At 34.6% G+C, this 17896-nt stretch overlaps 2 protein-coding genes across 3 annotated transcripts; both read left to right on the top strand.

Moving 5' to 3' along the window:
- Positions 1 to 7943: 7943 nt before the first annotated feature.
- LOC125864609 (uncharacterized) lies at positions 7944 to 10482 on the top strand. Of its 2 annotated transcripts, none has more exons than XM_049544630.1 (4): positions 7944 to 8124; positions 8797 to 8898; positions 9795 to 9952; positions 10089 to 10417. In XM_049544630.1, the coding sequence occupies exons 1-4, from the start codon at positions 8034 to 8036 to the stop codon at positions 10203 to 10205; spliced, it is 468 nt and encodes a 155-aa protein (XP_049400587.1). In that variant the 5' UTR covers positions 7944 to 8033; the 3' UTR covers positions 10206 to 10417. The 2 variants fall into 2 exon arrangements, with proteins under 2 accessions (XP_049400587.1, XP_049400588.1); XM_049544631.1 differs by having other exon boundaries at positions 8024 to 8073; positions 10089 to 10482.
- Positions 10483 to 11363: 881 nt separating this feature from the next.
- Positions 11364 to 17487, top strand: LOC125864600 (uncharacterized). Its single transcript, XM_049544623.1, has 3 exons — positions 11364 to 11769; positions 16852 to 16959; positions 17036 to 17487. Exons 1-3 carry the CDS (start codon positions 11458 to 11460, stop codon positions 17345 to 17347), a joined length of 732 nt encoding a protein of 243 aa, XP_049400580.1. The 5' UTR covers positions 11364 to 11457; the 3' UTR covers positions 17348 to 17487.
- The last annotated feature ends 409 nt before the right edge of the window (positions 17488 to 17896 follow it).

Here is a 17896-nt window from a genome sequence, read left to right on the forward strand (position 1 = left end):
TACCAAATACTGTATCAAACTGAAGTTTAATGTACCGATTATAGAATTACCGAACTGAAATTTAAAAATTTAGTCATTAATATCTACTTTTAACTATCAATTACCAAATTCAAAATTTGAAAATCCCAAATCGAATACCAGACACCCATCCCTAGGTAGTTATCAACAAACTTACTTTTGATTTGTAAAAGGAAGTCTCCCTCGTGATGATGATATTCTATTTTATTTTTAAGGGTGTGTTTAATACGAAGGTTGGACAAAATTTTGAAAAATAATTTCAATGTATATTTGAACGTCACCAACATGGATTGTGGTGCACTGGTGAGAGTGCTTCACCCTTAACCAGAGATCTCGGGTTCGAGCTCTGAGTATGGAGAAAATTTTGTCGGGAGCGTCACATCCGAATAGGCCCTGCAGAGCCCGATCCAGATTTAATCGAAGCTCTAATGTGGACTTCGAACTATATTTGCAACGTCAAAGTCCATCGCAATCCTTTATGACATCACCCTCAAGCATATGCAAGGGTGACTCAAAAGGAGAGGCTAATAAAGTTCCACCACCACAAAAAAAAGTTTCTAAAAAAAAATCGAGGCTCCAAAAACTTTTAATTAATAGTGATTTTTTTCTTAGACAATATTGAAATTTATTTTTTTTAATTAAAAAAAAAGTTCATATAATTAATAAAAAAGTTTTGTAGAAATATTTTAGAGTTTTGAATTGAACTTCTCACGATCTTAATATTAATAAATTAAATTTATGTAACAATATCCAACAGATTTCATTATAATCACATGGTAAAATTTTATTAATTTAAAATCAAGGACTTTAATAAATATGATACTAATCCACGAATAACAAGTATAGAAAACAAAGAAGAAAGTTCCTCCTTTTTCTCCTTTTGCTATACTAGTTTTATCACTGTCTTAACCACACAAAAAACAATTAAAACTTTTGCTCATTGACTACCAGGTTTCCATTGTACTCTGGTGGAATAAGGCTTCTCTAACTTAATATTCTTGCTGAGATAAATAAACAAGGAGTCTGAGCGGGAAGTGTAAATCCAAAAGTATGTGGCCCCGAAGAATTAAAAAGAATTGTAAGTGTAGTTAAGATGATCTCTAGATGAGAACCTTTATAGCTGCTAGTGTATGAACCAAATAAGAGAACTTGATCAATAAAATCTTTCCATCTTCATTATAGTCCTGCAAAAAGAGAAATTTTTGAAATTTTAGTCATCTTGATATTTCATTCTCATAACCCATCTCATTTGACTATCAAATGAATCAAATAAGAAAAGTATTATAATGTTGGAGTTACCATGAAAATTTTGTAGTGTACATGCAACAAATAAATCATTCTCCAAGGACAACAAAGATATACAATAACTCCCAAAAGAGTAACTGAAGAGTAAAACAAACAAGTACAATCTTAACACATGCACAAAACAGAAGGTCTTAACAACACAATTACAATCTTAACAAAGGCTCAAAACAAAAGGTCTTAACAACACGAGTACAAGCGTAAGACATGCCCAAAATAGAAGGTCTTAACAGCACAATTAGAAGCTTAACACAGGCAAAAATAGAATGTCTTAACAACACAATTACAAGCTTAACAACCACAAGTCCTAGCCATAGCAGATACAAGTCTTATGCATAATAGCAACAGTGTTAGTCACAATAGCCACAGTGTTAACCACGGTGCTAGTTAACAGGTTTCTTTACCTTTCCCTTTGCTTGGTTTGTCTCCTTAACCTTTCCCTTTTCTTGGTTTGTCTCCTTAACCTGTCAAATGTAAAGAGTAAAACATAAACCTTGTCAAATGTAAAAGAGTAAATACATTCATCCAACCTACTGAATTGACAAGTTAACTACAGAAATTGGTCACATATGGTTAAGGCGTGTTAAAGACGTGTTATTTTTTCACAGAGAATGAGAAGCTAGCCAAAAAGACGAAACAGAGACTCGTAACAATCATCAAAGACTACTAATCATGTCTTTAAGAAGCTGGGGAGATAAGTCTTGTGAGCTGCACTTTTTGCTACTTCTGCTTCCAACTTCTACTTCCAAATAGGAAAATAGGCACCATCAAAATGTTGATCTCATTAGAAATTATAAGACGACCAACATCTTATTAAGATTTGATAAGATCCAATGTTTATATCAAATTAGTAAATGCAAGATGCAATAAGTGCAAACTACAGTGATGCTTGATCAGAAACTTGCACCACTACACACAGTTATAAGTGTGATCAATATAATATCTACCACTTTAAGAACTTAAGGATTAATGAAAGAACTTTATGATTGATAGCCCAAAAAATCTAAAATAAGTGTCAGAACCTCATAGTTTATTCATCTGAAAGCATCTTAATTATTACCCAAATATAGTGCGAAAAACTTATAGAAAAATGAATCAGCTCATACCTAAAAGAGCAAAGCCATAAAAAGTAACAGAGGAAAGACAAAGCAGGAGAAACACAAGTTTGATTTTGGCTATGTGAGTACCTGTGGAGGCACACTTGTAACCCTAAAGCTATGTGGATGTGTGTACAAGCTACACTTAGCAAGTTAAAAGAAGCAGTACATATAGAATCAAATGACGAAATTATCCTTGGTGTGGTACAACGAAACTCATGAAACTATTACTCTAGTTAAAGCTACCGAAACTATTACTCTAGTAGTCTAGTTAAAGCTAAATTTTAGAAGTCTTGTTCCTGAATTAGAAAATGGTAAAAGTAAATGAGAGGTGAAATTTCTTTCACCTTGCGATATATGCCCTCATAGCAGGACCCAAAAAAGCAAGATGGTATAGTGATGAAAGTGCAACCAAACTTACACTATTACTGCAGTTAAAGACAGATTAGAAGTCTTGTTTCTGAATTGGAAATACAAAAAGTAATGAGAGGCAAAATTTCTTTTACCTTGCCATATATGTTCTCATACCAGACTTGATNAAGCAAGATGGTATAGTGATGAAAGTGCAACCAAACTTACACTATTACTGCAGTTAAAGACAAACATTAGAAGTCTTGTTTCTTAATTGGAAATACAAAAAGTAATGAGAGGCAAAATTTCTTTTACCTTGCCATACATGTTCTCATACCAGACTTGATATTTCTGTCTCTTCCGAGTAATGAAATTTTGGGTGAATTATACCAGCTACTATAGAGAAAACAACCCTTCTTCAAGCCATTAATCTATCAAACAATTAAGCTAAACCCAAATTTAGGAACCCATAATTACACAATAAGATCTACTACACTTGAGCAAAAGGTAACAACTTAAGCTAACAAATGCAACATTGACGAAAACATAAATCAACGAAACAAAGACGGAAAGATGTACGTTAGTAGAGGTCCTCTAAATCCCTGAAAATCCCAAATTTAGGAACCCATATTTACACAATATAGTAGCTTTGAAGTAATTTTTATACGTATACCAACATATTAGAACAACCACATGCAGTTGTAGACACATCAATTTTATTGGATTTCATTCATACAAAATTTGGATTAAATCCATGTTTATTTGGGTTGAATGATTAATTTGGGTTTTACAAATAAATAAGTCAATTTTTATTAAATTCAAGTCCAAAGTCCATTTCACCTTGATGCCCAAATTCATGCCATGTGTCACAATGACTAGGCATCCAGGACCAACAAGGTGACGCCACATGTCCAAATAAGGTAGTAGTCCCAGTCAAATGCAAGAACCAATCACAATGCGCCAAGTGCTAAAATGACTTCCTTTGACCAATCACAAGCAACCTTGTCCACTCCCTACAACTATAAATAGGGTATAGACATGACATTCAAATGGGAGGAAGAAAACCCTTTAAGAAGCATTCTACAATTGGAGAAAGCTACAACACCAACTGTATAGCTCTTCGAAGGAATGATCAACGAAGTTCTTCTCGGAGATCGACTTGAATAGACGAAGTGCTTCACGACGTTCCCGGAGATCAAATACATCTCAAGGAGGTCTACATCATCCTACATTCAAGAAATACGCTATTGAAGGCCCTCGAATCACGGAGATGTTTTGATAAAAAAAAACTCTTCAACAAGCGTTCGACAATTGGAGAAAGCTACAACATCAACTACATAACTCTTCGAAGGAGTGGTCAATGGAGTTCTTCCCGGAGATCAATTTGAAATGACGAAATGCTTTCCGACGTTCCCGGTGATCACTCAAGGAGGTCTACATCATCCAACAATTCGAGAAGTACGCTATTGAAGGCCCTCAAATCTTGGAGAAGCTTAGGAGAGAAGAATCAAGAGAACAACAGAATTGTACCCACAACGATTCATCAATAAAAATCACATTTTCTTTTATTTATTTTGCTTACAGCTAATTTTCCGCGCTTACAAGAATTTGTTGCGAACATCAGTATACAAAGTACAATAGTACATGGCAACCAAACGCGTTCCATTGTTGGAGGAAAGGATCATGAAAGCAAGCAAGGAAAGCAGGCGAGGTAAGAAAGCAACACCTTTTGTTTTCCTATTGTTCGTCGAAATTCCCAACAAATAGCAACTTGTGTTGCTGCAAGCAAATCCAGCAAACAAACAAATAAAAATTGACGTGGTAATTTAGATTAGCAAAGAGAACATTGAAGAACACATAAACCCAGCAATCAAGCCAAAATCTCACCTCAAGTAAGAAAGTTTAACAAATCTAAGAAGCAACACTTGAGATTCAAAACATAATTAGAATCTATTGAGATCGAAATAATCAAGAAAGCATCATACGAAAGCTAACAATTGCAATTCCAAACCTTGAAGTCAATAATAAAACGATAAAGAAACTTATATTGAAAAACTAAAATATAGATTAATATGGATCGACCAATTGACCTAACATATGAAAAACTAAGACATAAAACTAATTGAGAGAACAAGAATAAAGAAAATATTTTAACCTAATAATACTCTCAATACCGTATTGCAGCAACTTCAGTAAGAACATCCATAGCAAGAGTTGTAATGATCCTGACCTTTTTGGTTTCATCTTTAAGACGAGGTTCAATAATTTCCATTAAAGACACCAAATGTGGTTGAATATCATCCGAACCAACAAGAAGAGCAGTAGAACGCATGATAATCGTGATTTTGTGAACAATCATAATACCTGTATGACGAGCCTGCCAAGATTTCATGTTACAACAAGTTTCTCTTAATAATGGAAGTATAGCAGGCATACCTAAAGTAGATGCAACAATACTAAAACATACAGCAGCTCCGTTCCTGACATATTCATCCATGTCATCAATATCGTGACGCATTACATCAATCATAGTAGCTATACCTACTGTTTTGCTAAAATCAGATATGATTTCTGTTCCTCTTGCACGAAGATTGTTGTCCTCATGAATTATCATTGGAGTAGTTAAAATAATAACTCTGTGCACAATTCTCTTCCTCTCTTCTTGTGGAAGCAAATTTAGAGAAGGGAGCTTTTTTCTCTCCAAAGCTATTTGCTCCTCCGCCATCTGCATAGTTTGTTCGTCCAGCTGGTCCATCTTCTTATTCCTGAGTTTTCAAAAATCAATTTTTCGAATTCAATCTGATGAAAAAGATGAACAAAAATAACCCAATATATAGACAAATCAATCCTAATTAGAATGAGATTCAAATTAACAAAAATTTAAACTAAAAATCTCTCCCTAAAACTAATTTGGAACGGAGAAGGATTAATGAAAATATAAGCATACTACTTAAATAATTTGGCCTAAATAGATATTTATGTTGGGTTTTATTTTCATTGATTTTTTTTACCATAAAAGAGATTTTTCTTTTAGGAAAAGGTTTAATGTTTTGATGTATGAAAGGTTTTAGATTTTTATAAATATAGACTTGTTTCTTCTAATTTAATCAGCATTCATAATGTAGTCTTAAGATTTTGAGAGTTTTTGGTTATGAGGGAGAATTTGTGAACCTCCTTATATTTTGAGTGAATTGGTTGAGATTATATCTTTCTATGTTTTGTATTCTTATATTTATAGTGGATTGCTCATCTTCTTTGTGGGTGTAGGTCAATTGCTCGAATCACGTTAAATCTTTGTGTTTTTTGGTGTATTAATCATTTGTCTTCTTACTCATGATCTTTCGAGGTTTGTTTTGCTAGATAGGGTTTGTGAGTTAGGACAAAGCTTTTCAGTAAATTTTGTATTTGTATTAAAAAATTAAATAAATAAATATATATATATATATATATATATATATATTAACTTGTGGATCTCTTGACAAAATTAATTGACAGTTCTGTAGTAAGGGAGTGGTGGTGAAAATGTTTTCACACTAGTGTTAAAACCCCCAAACTTCTAATCTTGACGCCGCTAGACAGACAAATTAAAGGACACATTTATTTATTATGAGCTTCGTATTACTTACGCGTTGACATGCATGTTTGCCATGTGTATCCTAACAAAACTTCCACGTCTCTGTTCTCTATGACTTAATTGTCAAAAAATTCTGGCTCTTTGGTTGTGGGAGATAGATCAATATTATTCAATGGCGGTGAAACTCTTCGTTGTTGCTCTCTTCTTCTCATTGTGTATCCTCTTCCCTCTGGCTTCAGCCAATTCCACCGACTTCCAATATTGCAGTGAGTTTTCGTTATCGAATTCATAATTTGTATATTTTACGAGTATCAATTTTAAATGATGTAATTTGGTTGAGTGTTATATGAGCAAATCAGAGGCGAGTTCAAGATTTAAATTCAATGGGTTTAACTTTTAAGATTTTCATCAATGACCTCATTGTATTGTTAAAATTATGTGTTCAGATCTAATATTTACTAAGATTTTAGTAGGTTCTTACATATATATTTTATGTGTGGATTCAAATCTAAACATTAGTTAATTAGTCTAACCCTCGTACACCAAATCAAGCCACGTAAATTGGAACAGAGGTAGTACTAAACAATTGACGACATAATCACAGTAATTGTTAGCTCTTGTATTGACTGTTCACTCTTTGGTTATCCTGCAATATATCTGCGTTGTTCAAGGTACGTACGTAGTCTCTACCTTATGATACAATGCTCATAATTTTCCTGATTGGCAGAAGGATTCTTATAACATGTTAATCTAGATTATCATCGAAAAAATGTAAGACACAACTCTGTACTAAGATTTAAGACTGTTTTTGGTTTAATAACGCAGATAAGAAGGCAAATTATGTTGTTAAGGTCCGTGGATTAGATATCACACCTTACCCTGTCAAAGGAGGTAAAGAGACCACTTTCAGTATTGCTGCGACTACAGGTAATTTCGTGTGATAATAACCTGTTCTTTTGTTTTAATTGGTCTTTAGTTAGTCCTCACTTTCAACTAAAGTTGAGAACATACTCCCTGATATAACAAATTATATGTTGATTGTTATGGTTATTGTGATTGTCTACTTCATTAGATTGGAAATAATTGGTACTTTTGCATGCAATAGGCAGGGGCGGAGCCATGTAAGGCCGAAGGGGGTTACGTAGACGTTGAACTCCTTTTGGTTTCTGTGTGTGTTTACTTCTTTCATATTTTGAACCTCTTTAATGAAAATTCTGGCTCCATCATAGGCGATAGGACACTATGTTTTTCGTGGAAAATGGTGATTAGTGGCATGATTTGCAGTATAGAAAAAACTCTGACCTCTTAAAATTAGGTGTCAAGCGTGATAACCGCACGGTNTCTTATTCCAATAGATAAGCAAGATATAAATACAATATACTAGGTGCTAATTTAGGAAAGAAAATAAAGAGGGATTCCTACAAATCTGCTAGCTAATTATGAAGGATTCCTACAGATCTACTAGCTAAAAATATGCCTATGTATACTAGTAAAATGATGTCTATATACATTTTGTAACAAAAAAATTAAACATTTTAAATATTGAAGTTGATATAATGTAATTTTTGTTTTTTAGAATCATACAAACATTATCTACATTGCCACATACCCCAATTCCCAAAAAACCCAATAAAAATTCCCAAAGAACTTTCTTCTTCTCTGTTTTCCCCTTTTCTCATCAGAATCAAGCAATGGCGGTGAAATTGATCGTTATTCTCGTGTTCTCGATGTGTATTCTCCGTCCATTTTCATCAGCTAAATCTACCGACTTCCATTATTGCAGTTCGTTTTTCTCCATTCGCTTCGAATGAGTTCATCATTACATTCGTGCTTCATCTAAATTGCAGGAATGCACCCCCATGGCACACCCAGAATATGGGCCGAAAATTGTTTTCACTTTTCCTCAAATTGCTTCGATTGCGGTTTCTAAAATGGAAAAATTGAGAATTTTACTGTTTTCTTCGTTTTGGATTCAATTTATGTGATATAATTTGAATTAATCATAGCATTGTGTGTGGTTATAAAATGTTTGCAAGTAGTGATTTTAAACCTGTCATAATGTTTGTTTGATTAAAAAAGTACTTGTAAACAATCCTCATTAGAGGTTGTAAAAAAATGGTTATACATACTAAATTTGCTGCACCACATAATCACAGTAAATGCCCTTGTAATGAGGGGCGGAGCAGGCCAGAAGATGTACCTCTTCGGTAGACAATTACTATTTATATATGGTTAAAATTACTTTTTATGTTTATAGGGAGATGTTGAATCCCTTCTACTGCTAGTTTGTGTGTTTACTTCTTTCGATTTTGGATCCTCCTTTGCTTGTTCCTTTTTTTAAATTTTTTATCCGGCAATATCTTTTATTCACGGGAAAGCATAGGCACAAACTGTACTATCGATAATCTAGATTCTAATTTCTAACAGCCAGAGTTTTTTGGTTTGATAATGCAGATAAGAAGGCCAATTATGCTGTTAAGGTCAGTGGAGTAGATATAACACCTTATCCTGTTAAAGGGGGTAAAGAGGCTACTTTCAGTATTGCTGCAACTACAGGTAATTCGCGTCTTAATTTGTTCTATCTTTTTTGGTTTTTTTAGTCCTTACTCTCGTTCATCAGTAGTTAAGACCTTGACGTAGTGATTCGTGATCTGAAATGAGCAAGAAGTTATAATTGATCAACTTGTTGGTTATTGCCTAGTTACAAAAGATTAGAAATGATTGGTACTTTTGCCTTCCATGGGACACACTTGTTTTTTCGAGAAAATGGTGGCACGAGTGCTATGCCATAAATGTCGAGCTTGTTTGAGATTACTGAAGTGGTGCATAAGGGAAGAGTGGAGGGAATAAGTTATGTTATCTTTGAAGGAGAATCGGGGGTTTAAGGCGTCTGTTCTTTAGTAGTAATTCAATTTGTAGTAGAGCCCCATTTCCGTTCAAATTATACACACAATTGAACCTTGTAATAATGTTGAAGTTCATAAGTAAAAGTGATGTTGATAAAGTCGGTCTGTTCCTTCATTTTGATGTTTAGAAAGGCGAACTTTTACGTCACCAGTTGGCTTTGTTGGTTGGAATGACAACGATGCTACTTGAGGGGTATTATTGATAATAGCAGTAGCCTGGAAAATTGAATTCTTGGAATGCTTTTACTTTACTTGGTTATGCACTTATGGTCAGTCGTGATCGTGCAATCACTTTACTATGAAATATATATATATCTACCATGTGCTTTCTTTAATAGCTCGCGTTGCTGCATATTACCAATATGCACTAGTATGGGTCTGTATTAGGTATCTTTTCCCCTTCTTTTGCAGCTACTCGTTATGCTTAGTTTATGTGAGATTTGCAGGACACAGGAAGCTTTTGACCTCTCAAAATTAGATGTCAAGCATGACTTGTGTACATTTCTGGGATAAGAGTAGAAAATTGACTGAGATTTTCTCTTGCAGATGATAATATCAGTGGCGGAAAGTTGATTATTGACGTCAAGTATCTATTCCTTCACGTCCACCATGAGACTCATGACATTTGTAAAGAGACATCTTGCCCTGTTTCTGGTGATTTTGTGCTTTCACACTGTCAAGCTTTACCTGGAATTGCTCCTCCAGTAAGTCTTTTTTTCCAGTTTTGCTCTAAACTTGTTATGATATCATTTTCTGCTGTTTCATTCTGCATAACTTCCCTCTATAAGAAGGCGGACTTGCCTGTGTTGTCGAACCTAACAGGGGGTTGGTTTTATACAGGGCTCGTATACTCTTACGATGAAAATGGTGGATGGAAACAATCAAGAATTGTCATGCATAACCTTTGGCTTCAGTATGAGTATAATTGCAGAATCCATAGGAGTAGCAGATGCTTAAGTCGTCATCACTGTTGATTCTTGTACATACATTACTATATGTTATTTTTTATTGAGTCGAGGATCTATTGGAAATATCATCTCTACCTATGAGGTAGGGGTATAGTCGGTGTACATTCTACCCTTCACACCCCCATTTTATGGGATTACACCCTGTATATGTTGTTCGTGTGGTATAAAATCTCGTTTTCATGTGAAGTCTGTCTCAGTTTCTCTTTAGTAGATTGGAGGCAGTTGTCAGAAGTACCAACTGCTCAGGTTGGGGTGAATTTAATGGGTGAAATATGGAGTACGTGAACATGGATTTTTTCTTGAATATGTCGCGTCAATTCATTAATCACCAAGACAAATAGAAATGGGATAAAAGTTAATTCCTGATACAATCTCATCATGATTGGAAGTTCTTTAGGTCTCCTTTCCTACCGTCCTCACTTGAGTCTTGAATCCATCGTACATGTCCTTAATTGCACACTAATATAAGTAATGAGTACACCTCTAACATCCAAACATCTCCTACAGAACTTCTCAGGGACTTTGTCCTATACTTTCTCTGAGTTAATAAAAATCAAATGTAAGTCTCTCTTCATCTTCTCATATTGTTCCACGGAATGAATGATTTCTATAATTGATCGGCCCCGGACATAAATCTAAATTGATTCTCAGTAATAAACACAACTCTTCTCACCCTCATCTTCATCAGTCTTTCCCAAATTTATATTGTGTGACTTAGCAACTTGGCTCACAAATATCTGTTTTATATGCTTCAAAAAAGAAAATCTTACTCAATATCTAGGTAAACAACACAACATAAAATAGAACTCTCCACTAACAATAGAACACCTCACTTTTCATTATGACCAATTAAACCGTTCAACTCAAACATTAACTTTATAAATGCATATCTAAATATCTTTAAATGGAGTGGAATCTAAATATACATTTTTAAAGTTGAAATACTTATGGAACCATCTCTCAAATTAAGTTAAAATATGTACTCTCCGTCTTTTTTTAGTTATCATGTATTTTTTTTAAAAAAAATTAAATAATAAAAACTTTAATCAACATTTTATGACATCGAAAAGCACAATATGACAATAAAAAACAAACGAGAGAGTGTTGAACACAAAAGTTGATAACATGTTATTTGTGTTTGGTAGAATATAATAATTGTTGTGCCTTCTCTGGCCTTGCCCAAATTGTCCGCTGTCTTTTCCACTCCTTTTGAGTCTTCACAGAATCAGAGTTCTCTAACAATGGCGATTCAAAGGCTACCATTACTACTAGTCTTTCTATTAATCTCATCTCTGACCCTTTTAGCACAATCGCGCAGCGACACGAACCACGTGTACTCACCGTGTGCCGACGCAAAAGTGCAGAGATCGGATGGGTTTACCTTTGGAATAGCATTTGCTTCAAGAACATCATTCTTCGTCAACAGCTCAGTTCAATTGTCTCCTTGTGATAAGAGGCTATTTCTTTCGTCGGCAAATTCTCAAATTGCTGTGTTCAGACCTAAAGTGGATGAGATCTCTCTGCTTACAATTAACACTTCCAGTTTCTTCCCTGTATGATCTCAGCCTCGATTAACTTTGTCTTTGTTTATGTCGCTTGTATTTGAGTTATATATTGTTAATTGTTTGTATAAGGCTGAAAGTTGAGGTTTTTTTCTGTTTACTTGGGGAAATATGGTGAAATGGGGTTAGATCTGAAATGGGGTTGTACTGGTTTTAGGTTTGGTTTGGGGGGTATTTGTTTTAGGGTGGGGTGGGGGCTAAGGAAGAATGCCTTGGATGTAATTTTTTGTATAAGGCTGAAAGTTGAATTTTTATTTTTTTTTTGAAATTTGGCTGAAAGTTGATTTTTTTTATTTTTTAAAAAAAATTGGGCTAAAAGTTGAAGTTTTATGATTGCTGGGGAAATATGGTGAAATGGGGTTAGATTTGAAATGGGTTTGTTCTGCTTTTAGGTTTAGTTGAGGTGGGGTTGGATGCTAAGTGAGAATGAGAAGGGTTTGCAGTTCTGATTTTAAGTGTTGATTATGTATTTTGAAGGTAGAAAGCTATAGCCACAGTTTTTTGGACATAATTTTTCTAGAAAGGAGGATGGAGAGGTCGAGTATTAGGGTAGACGTTTAGTAGGTATTTAGTTTTCCTTAGTATTATTACTATTACTCTCATAATACTATCTTTGTCTTCGATTGTATTATTACCTGTAGTTTCGCTCCGGTCCTTTGCTTCAGTTACCGTGTTATTTGTTGTTGCTATTGTTCTCTTTATCCTTTATTTATAGCATGACGTATTCATTACCATATTTTCGTTCCATACTTGACTATGATATGCTTTACTTGAGCTGGTGGCCTATCGCAAACAACCTCTCTACCTTCACAGGGTAGGGGTAAGGTTGTGTATACACTGGGTATGCTGTTGGTGTCTTCCTAGAAAAAAGACAACTATGTCAGCCCCAATTTATGTGAGGATGTTTGTCTGGTTATGAAGATTAAGAAAAGAAGCTTTTAAAGCTGGTGATTTGAACATACAATAGACAATTCGGTGGCTAAATGAGAGGTTTAAAGGTAAATTATTTCTAAATATAGAATAGCGTTAGTTGTTTTGGTCCAGACGAAATAGTAAAATATGATAAATTGAGATAGAGTACTTGGTATGTATGAAGAATGTAATGTGGTTGGGTTTTCTTCTGCTGATGTTTTTAACTTTTTATCTCATTCACTTTAGCTAATGGAGGTCAATTATTTCCTAAGCATCTGTTTTCCATATATTTCTTGTGGCTGAGTATCCGTTGGTTCTTAGTTCTAGAACTAAAACTGTTGGACTTTATTAATATTCTTATAGTGATGAATGCGAGTTTCCTTCTTTGTAACAATATCCCAAGATTTGTAACTATCTTAATTTTCCTTTAGTATCATTACTGTTTGGGTATGTGCTGGTGAATTCTTGTTTCTTTCTTAATCTGATGTTTGCCTCCTACCAGTTACCACTAATTCTAACTTAATCTTGCTGGTCCTGTCTGCCAGATGTCTATGACTTAATGCAGTCTTGAATTTTGTTTTTGGAGTGATTGGTAGCACCAGTGTGCAACTTATAGGTTGACATAAATTAATAATACAACATCATCAAGAGAACAATTGCAATCATTTATATATTTATTGAAAGTAATTGTATGCACTTATAGCTAACTTTTAATAAATATTAGTATGAAAACATCAACAGTAAAGAATTGTTATCATTTATATACTTAAAGATCCAAGTAACTGAGCCTAGAAAATAGAGCAAATGGTGCTAAAAGTTTCTTTAGTATTTAAGAAAATAGGATATGAGTGTTGAACTGTGATTTGTGGTGTTCCAAACGCCAGCTGCATTTAGCCATCAGCATCTTCTCCTGTATGACCAAAATCTGGGAAGTGGGAACTACAGGGACCCATTTGCACATCATGTTAATATTAAGGACATTTTCAGATATCGGGTTAACTTTAAGCTTGGGGTGGATTAAGTCTGTATCATAAAAATAGGTTCTCCTCTTTAGTTAAGTACTAACTCTAAGTTTTGGGGCAATAGCACCTTGGTCGCTGGTAAATATGTCTTTTCACCTTCTGTTGCCTTCCCCTTGTGCTGTTTGACCCCTCAACTTGATGATCACCACAATTGAAGCAGCAATTAGCTTCTGACATGGTTTCTGGGGTTTGCACAATGGCTGACCTTCTGATGGGTCTCATCTGCAGCGTTCCATGCTTGCCATGTTGGAAAACGTTCCTTACCTTTTTATCTTTGCCATTGTTGCTGCTAGGAGTGACAAACGGGTGGGACAGATAGGATATGGTTGGGTTGAAAATGGGTTAAACAAAAAGGGATAAAATGTCCAATCCATCCATATTTAACGTGGATAAAAAATATGTTAACCGACAAATAATATGGATATACATATCATACATGGCTTTAGGAATAGTCTGGTGAGAACACAAGCGAAAAGCCAAAATAATCTTAGGACTCTCAGAAAGTAAGAACTCATGAAAAATAACAAGCAGATAAATGGGTATTAATTATATGGATATCCATATCATCCATTTTTTCATGGATAATTTCCATATTTGACCCTTTTTAAAAAAGTCGGTTATCCAACCCATCTCTAATGGATCCACTGGATTGGATGGTTACTCGTTTTGTTAAACCATTTTGCGAGCCCTAGTTGCTGCCCTCTTACATCACAGTAGTTGTCTTCTTCAAATATAGGAGTCTTATTACACTTAATAGCTCATGATCTGTAGATCATTTTGGAACCTGTCTTGATAATTTCATTAAGTGTTTATACTCGTTTGTTTATTTCAACTCCTAGTCCCTCTTCTTTTTGCTGCATCCTTGAGAAGCCTCTTCTGTTTCCCTTTTTTCTTCTCTGTTTATTCTATGGGAGAGGGGTGAGGATATTGGGAGAAGGGGAGTGATTTATTTACTGATTCGTACTGAGTTAAGGATTTTTTGAATTAATTTATCATCAAGTATTGTTGTGCTCCTTTCATGTTTCTTCTCCTATCTGGACCCTTTTTGCTGCGCCTTTGTAGCTAGAGACAACTGTTTATTTTTCAACTGTTACAGGAAAGTATGCATGCATTGTTTCTTCATGTTCACTATCTTTCTACATTCTGCAATTTATGAAGCTCATTGGTACTCCCTCCGTCCCTATTTACTTGTCCATATTTCCTTTTTTGGTTGTCCCTATTTAGTTGTCCATTTTGACAAATCAAGAAAGGACAACAAATTTTTTCCTATTATACCCTTATTTACACTTCTTGAAAATTGTAAAAGTGTATGTTGTTTCCCTCCAATTTATTTCACTTTAATTCAAATAAGTGGTTGTAATTTTGAAGTGAAAAGTTGTCATAAGGGTAAAATTGTAACTTCACTGTGCTAATCATTGTTGCCTTAATCTGTGTGCCATTTCTAAAGTGGACAACTAAAAAGGGACGGAGGGAGTACCTTTTATTTGGATAATGGTTGAGTACTTTCATCANAGTTGCTGCCCTCTTACATCACAGTAGTTGTCTTCTTCAAATATAGGAGTCTTATTACACTTAATAGCTCATGATCTGTAGATCATTTTGGAACCTGTCTTGATAATTTCATTAAGTGTTTATACTCGTTTGTTTATTTCAACTCCTAGTCCCTCTTCTTTTTGCTGCATCCTTGAGAAGCCTCTTCTGTTTCCCTTTTTTTCTTCTCTGTTTATTCTATGGGAGAGGGGTGGGGATATTGGGAGATGGGCAGTGATTTATTTACTGATTCGTACTGAGTTAAGGATTTTTTGAATTAATTTATTATCAAGTATTGTTGTGTTCCTTTCATGTTTCTTCTCCTATCTGGACCCTTTTTGCTGTGTCTTTGTAGCTAGAGACACCTGTTTATTTTTCAACTGTAACAGGAAAGTATGCATGCATTGTTTCTTCATGTTCGCTATCTTCTGCATTCTGCAATTTATGAAGCTCATTGGTATCTTTTATTTGGGTAATGGTTGAGTACTTTCATCATCCAATACACTTACCTGGGGATAGTTTGTAACATTGCAATTTTGGTTCGAGTTATTGCTTAATTATTTTTCTGTCCTTGTATATTGGACTTATCACATGCATCCTTCAATTAAATGAAGTATGTGCTTTTCATCCAACTACTAACGGAAGCCAATAGAGAAAACAAATTGTTAACTAGCTCAAAATGGCAATTCGGTATATGAATGCCACTCTGGCTATCCATTTATTCTCCTGTCAACTTTTCTTCCTTCTTGGCTCTCTCAAAGTCCTGAAGCTATCCTCTCTGCAACACCCAAAGAAAAGAAATAAAGAGAAACACACTTTCAATTGCCTTAGATAGTGTGAAAAGAAGATAAACAACAATAAAAATCACTAACTCCACAAATATGTTGTGCTTCTGTGTTTCATTTTTGTTCATCAAATCATCTTTTTAATTGTAGGAAACAAGTAGTAAATAGATAGTTGAGTATGCAACCCATTTCTAGTGAAATCAGGGAACGGGAAGTCCTGATCATCCAAAGACGGTGTTAGAATCGACTCTCCATTTTTTTCAACAACCATCTTTTTATTCTTTCAGTCAAAGCCACACTTTCTTTTTCTTTATAACTTAAGCCGTCACCTCCACTCCATCAGGTTTAGGCGCATTAGGCTTATTTTTATCATCGTCAGGGCAAAATCATGGGAAAGGGCAAAATTATAGAGCTAATTGGAATGCTGTGCTATGAAATATCCTTCTGGTAAAATAGAGAATCAGGTTTTTTTTTGCGCAAGTATTTGGTGCTGAATTTAGTTTGTGAGATACTTAAATTGCCTTTCTTGAAATTAAGAGATCTGTCTTTTCTGAGCTTCCATTAGTAGTTGGAGCACAATCACACACTTCACTTAATTGAAAGATGAATGTGCTAGGTCCAATATCACAAGGACCAACAAAGAAACTTAGCAATAACTGAAGGACCGAAATTGCTGTTTCCTGTATTTCTATTTTGAATGCATCTACTAACCTCTCTACCTTCACAAGGTAGGGGTAAGGCAACGTACATACCACCCTACTGGTATGTTGTTGTTGTTGTATATGCTTCTACTAACCTCCGATGCTTCTTCTACTGTACCACAGGATTCTTATGGAGGCTACATGGTTGCATTTGCTGGTCGGAAATATGCTGCTAGGTCTTTGCCTGCTTTCGTTGCTAATGGTACATTCACTGTAACAAGTTTTACTCTGGTAAGTGAAATTGCTGTCAACAAGATCTGGTGTCACATCGGTTGATTTGGTATCTTACAACGTGTTTGATCCATAGGTACATGAATTCAAAAAGGGTAGGCTGGAAAACCTGTATTGGAAGAGAGATGGATGCTCGTCTTGCTCAGGCAACTCTAACTTTGTGTGCCTCAACGGTCAGGACTGTGCTATCAGGACTAATAACTGCAAGAATCGAGGTGGTAATGTTGATTGTAGCCTCGGTATACAACTTACATTTTCTGGCACCGATAAGCATGCATCCGTTTTCAATTCATGGTTTGAAGTGAAGAATCTTCGACAGTACTCTCTTTATGGCCTTTATTCCAATCTCCGCGGTTCTCTCACAGATCAGTACAACAAATTCTTCTGATTGTATGTATGTTAGAGCTGTATTTTGTATAATTTACTTGTTTTATAATGGCTTCTCTTACTCTATTTCTGAGTGTTCTCTTTGTTATTTGTTTATTTACTTTGTATCCATGTGGAGATCATTTGACAACATTTATCTTCCTATTTGCTTCATTAGTAGTTTTTTTTCTATGTGAATCAAAGTGTTAAACTCAAAATGGAGAAAGTGAAACCACAAGTTTCATTTTCTTTTGACAGTATCAAGTTAACATGGGCCAAGTGAAATGAAACGGAGGAAATATTATTGTTCGATGGTCCTTATAAATGTTAAATTGAGATTTTTTTGTCTTTTATTAAAAAACTATATGATAAAAAAGATGGTCATTTACTATTTTTTTCAAATTACTATTTAATTATCTTTATACTAATACGTAAAATTAAGGAGTTCTAGAATATATGATAAAAGGAAAGTATATTTTAAAAATTTAGGAGTTTTAAACTATGTGGGAAATATATTATGAGAATTAATAATTGAGTCTTAAAATATATGATATAGAAAAAAAAACATTTT

Source organism: Solanum stenotomum, chromosome 5 (assembly GCF_019186545.1).
Source record: "Solanum stenotomum isolate F172 chromosome 5, ASM1918654v1, whole genome shotgun sequence".
Taxonomy (NCBI): domain Eukaryota; kingdom Viridiplantae; phylum Streptophyta; class Magnoliopsida; order Solanales; family Solanaceae; genus Solanum; species Solanum stenotomum.

Bases quoted from the DNA above. Each gene is read 5' to 3' on its own strand.
- LOC125864609 (XM_049544630.1), top strand. From the start codon at position 8,034: ATGGCGGTGAAATTGATCGTTATTCTCGTGTTCTCGATGTGTATTCTC. The intron at 8,899-9,794 runs GTAATTCGCGTC...TTTCTCTTGCAG, and splicing joins CAGTATTGCTGCAACTACAG to ATGATAATATCAGTGGCGGA. The intron at 9,953-10,088 runs GTAAGTCTTTTT...GGTTTTATACAG, and splicing joins TACCTGGAATTGCTCCTCCA to GGCTCGTATACTCTTACGAT.
- LOC125864600 (XM_049544623.1), top strand. From the start codon at position 11,458: ATGGCGATTCAAAGGCTACCATTACTACTAGTCTTTCTATTAATCTCA. The intron at 11,770-16,851 runs GTATGATCTCAG...ACTGTACCACAG, and splicing joins ACACTTCCAGTTTCTTCCCT to GATTCTTATGGAGGCTACAT. The intron at 16,960-17,035 runs GTAAGTGAAATT...TTTGATCCATAG, and splicing joins CTGTAACAAGTTTTACTCTG to GTACATGAATTCAAAAAGGG.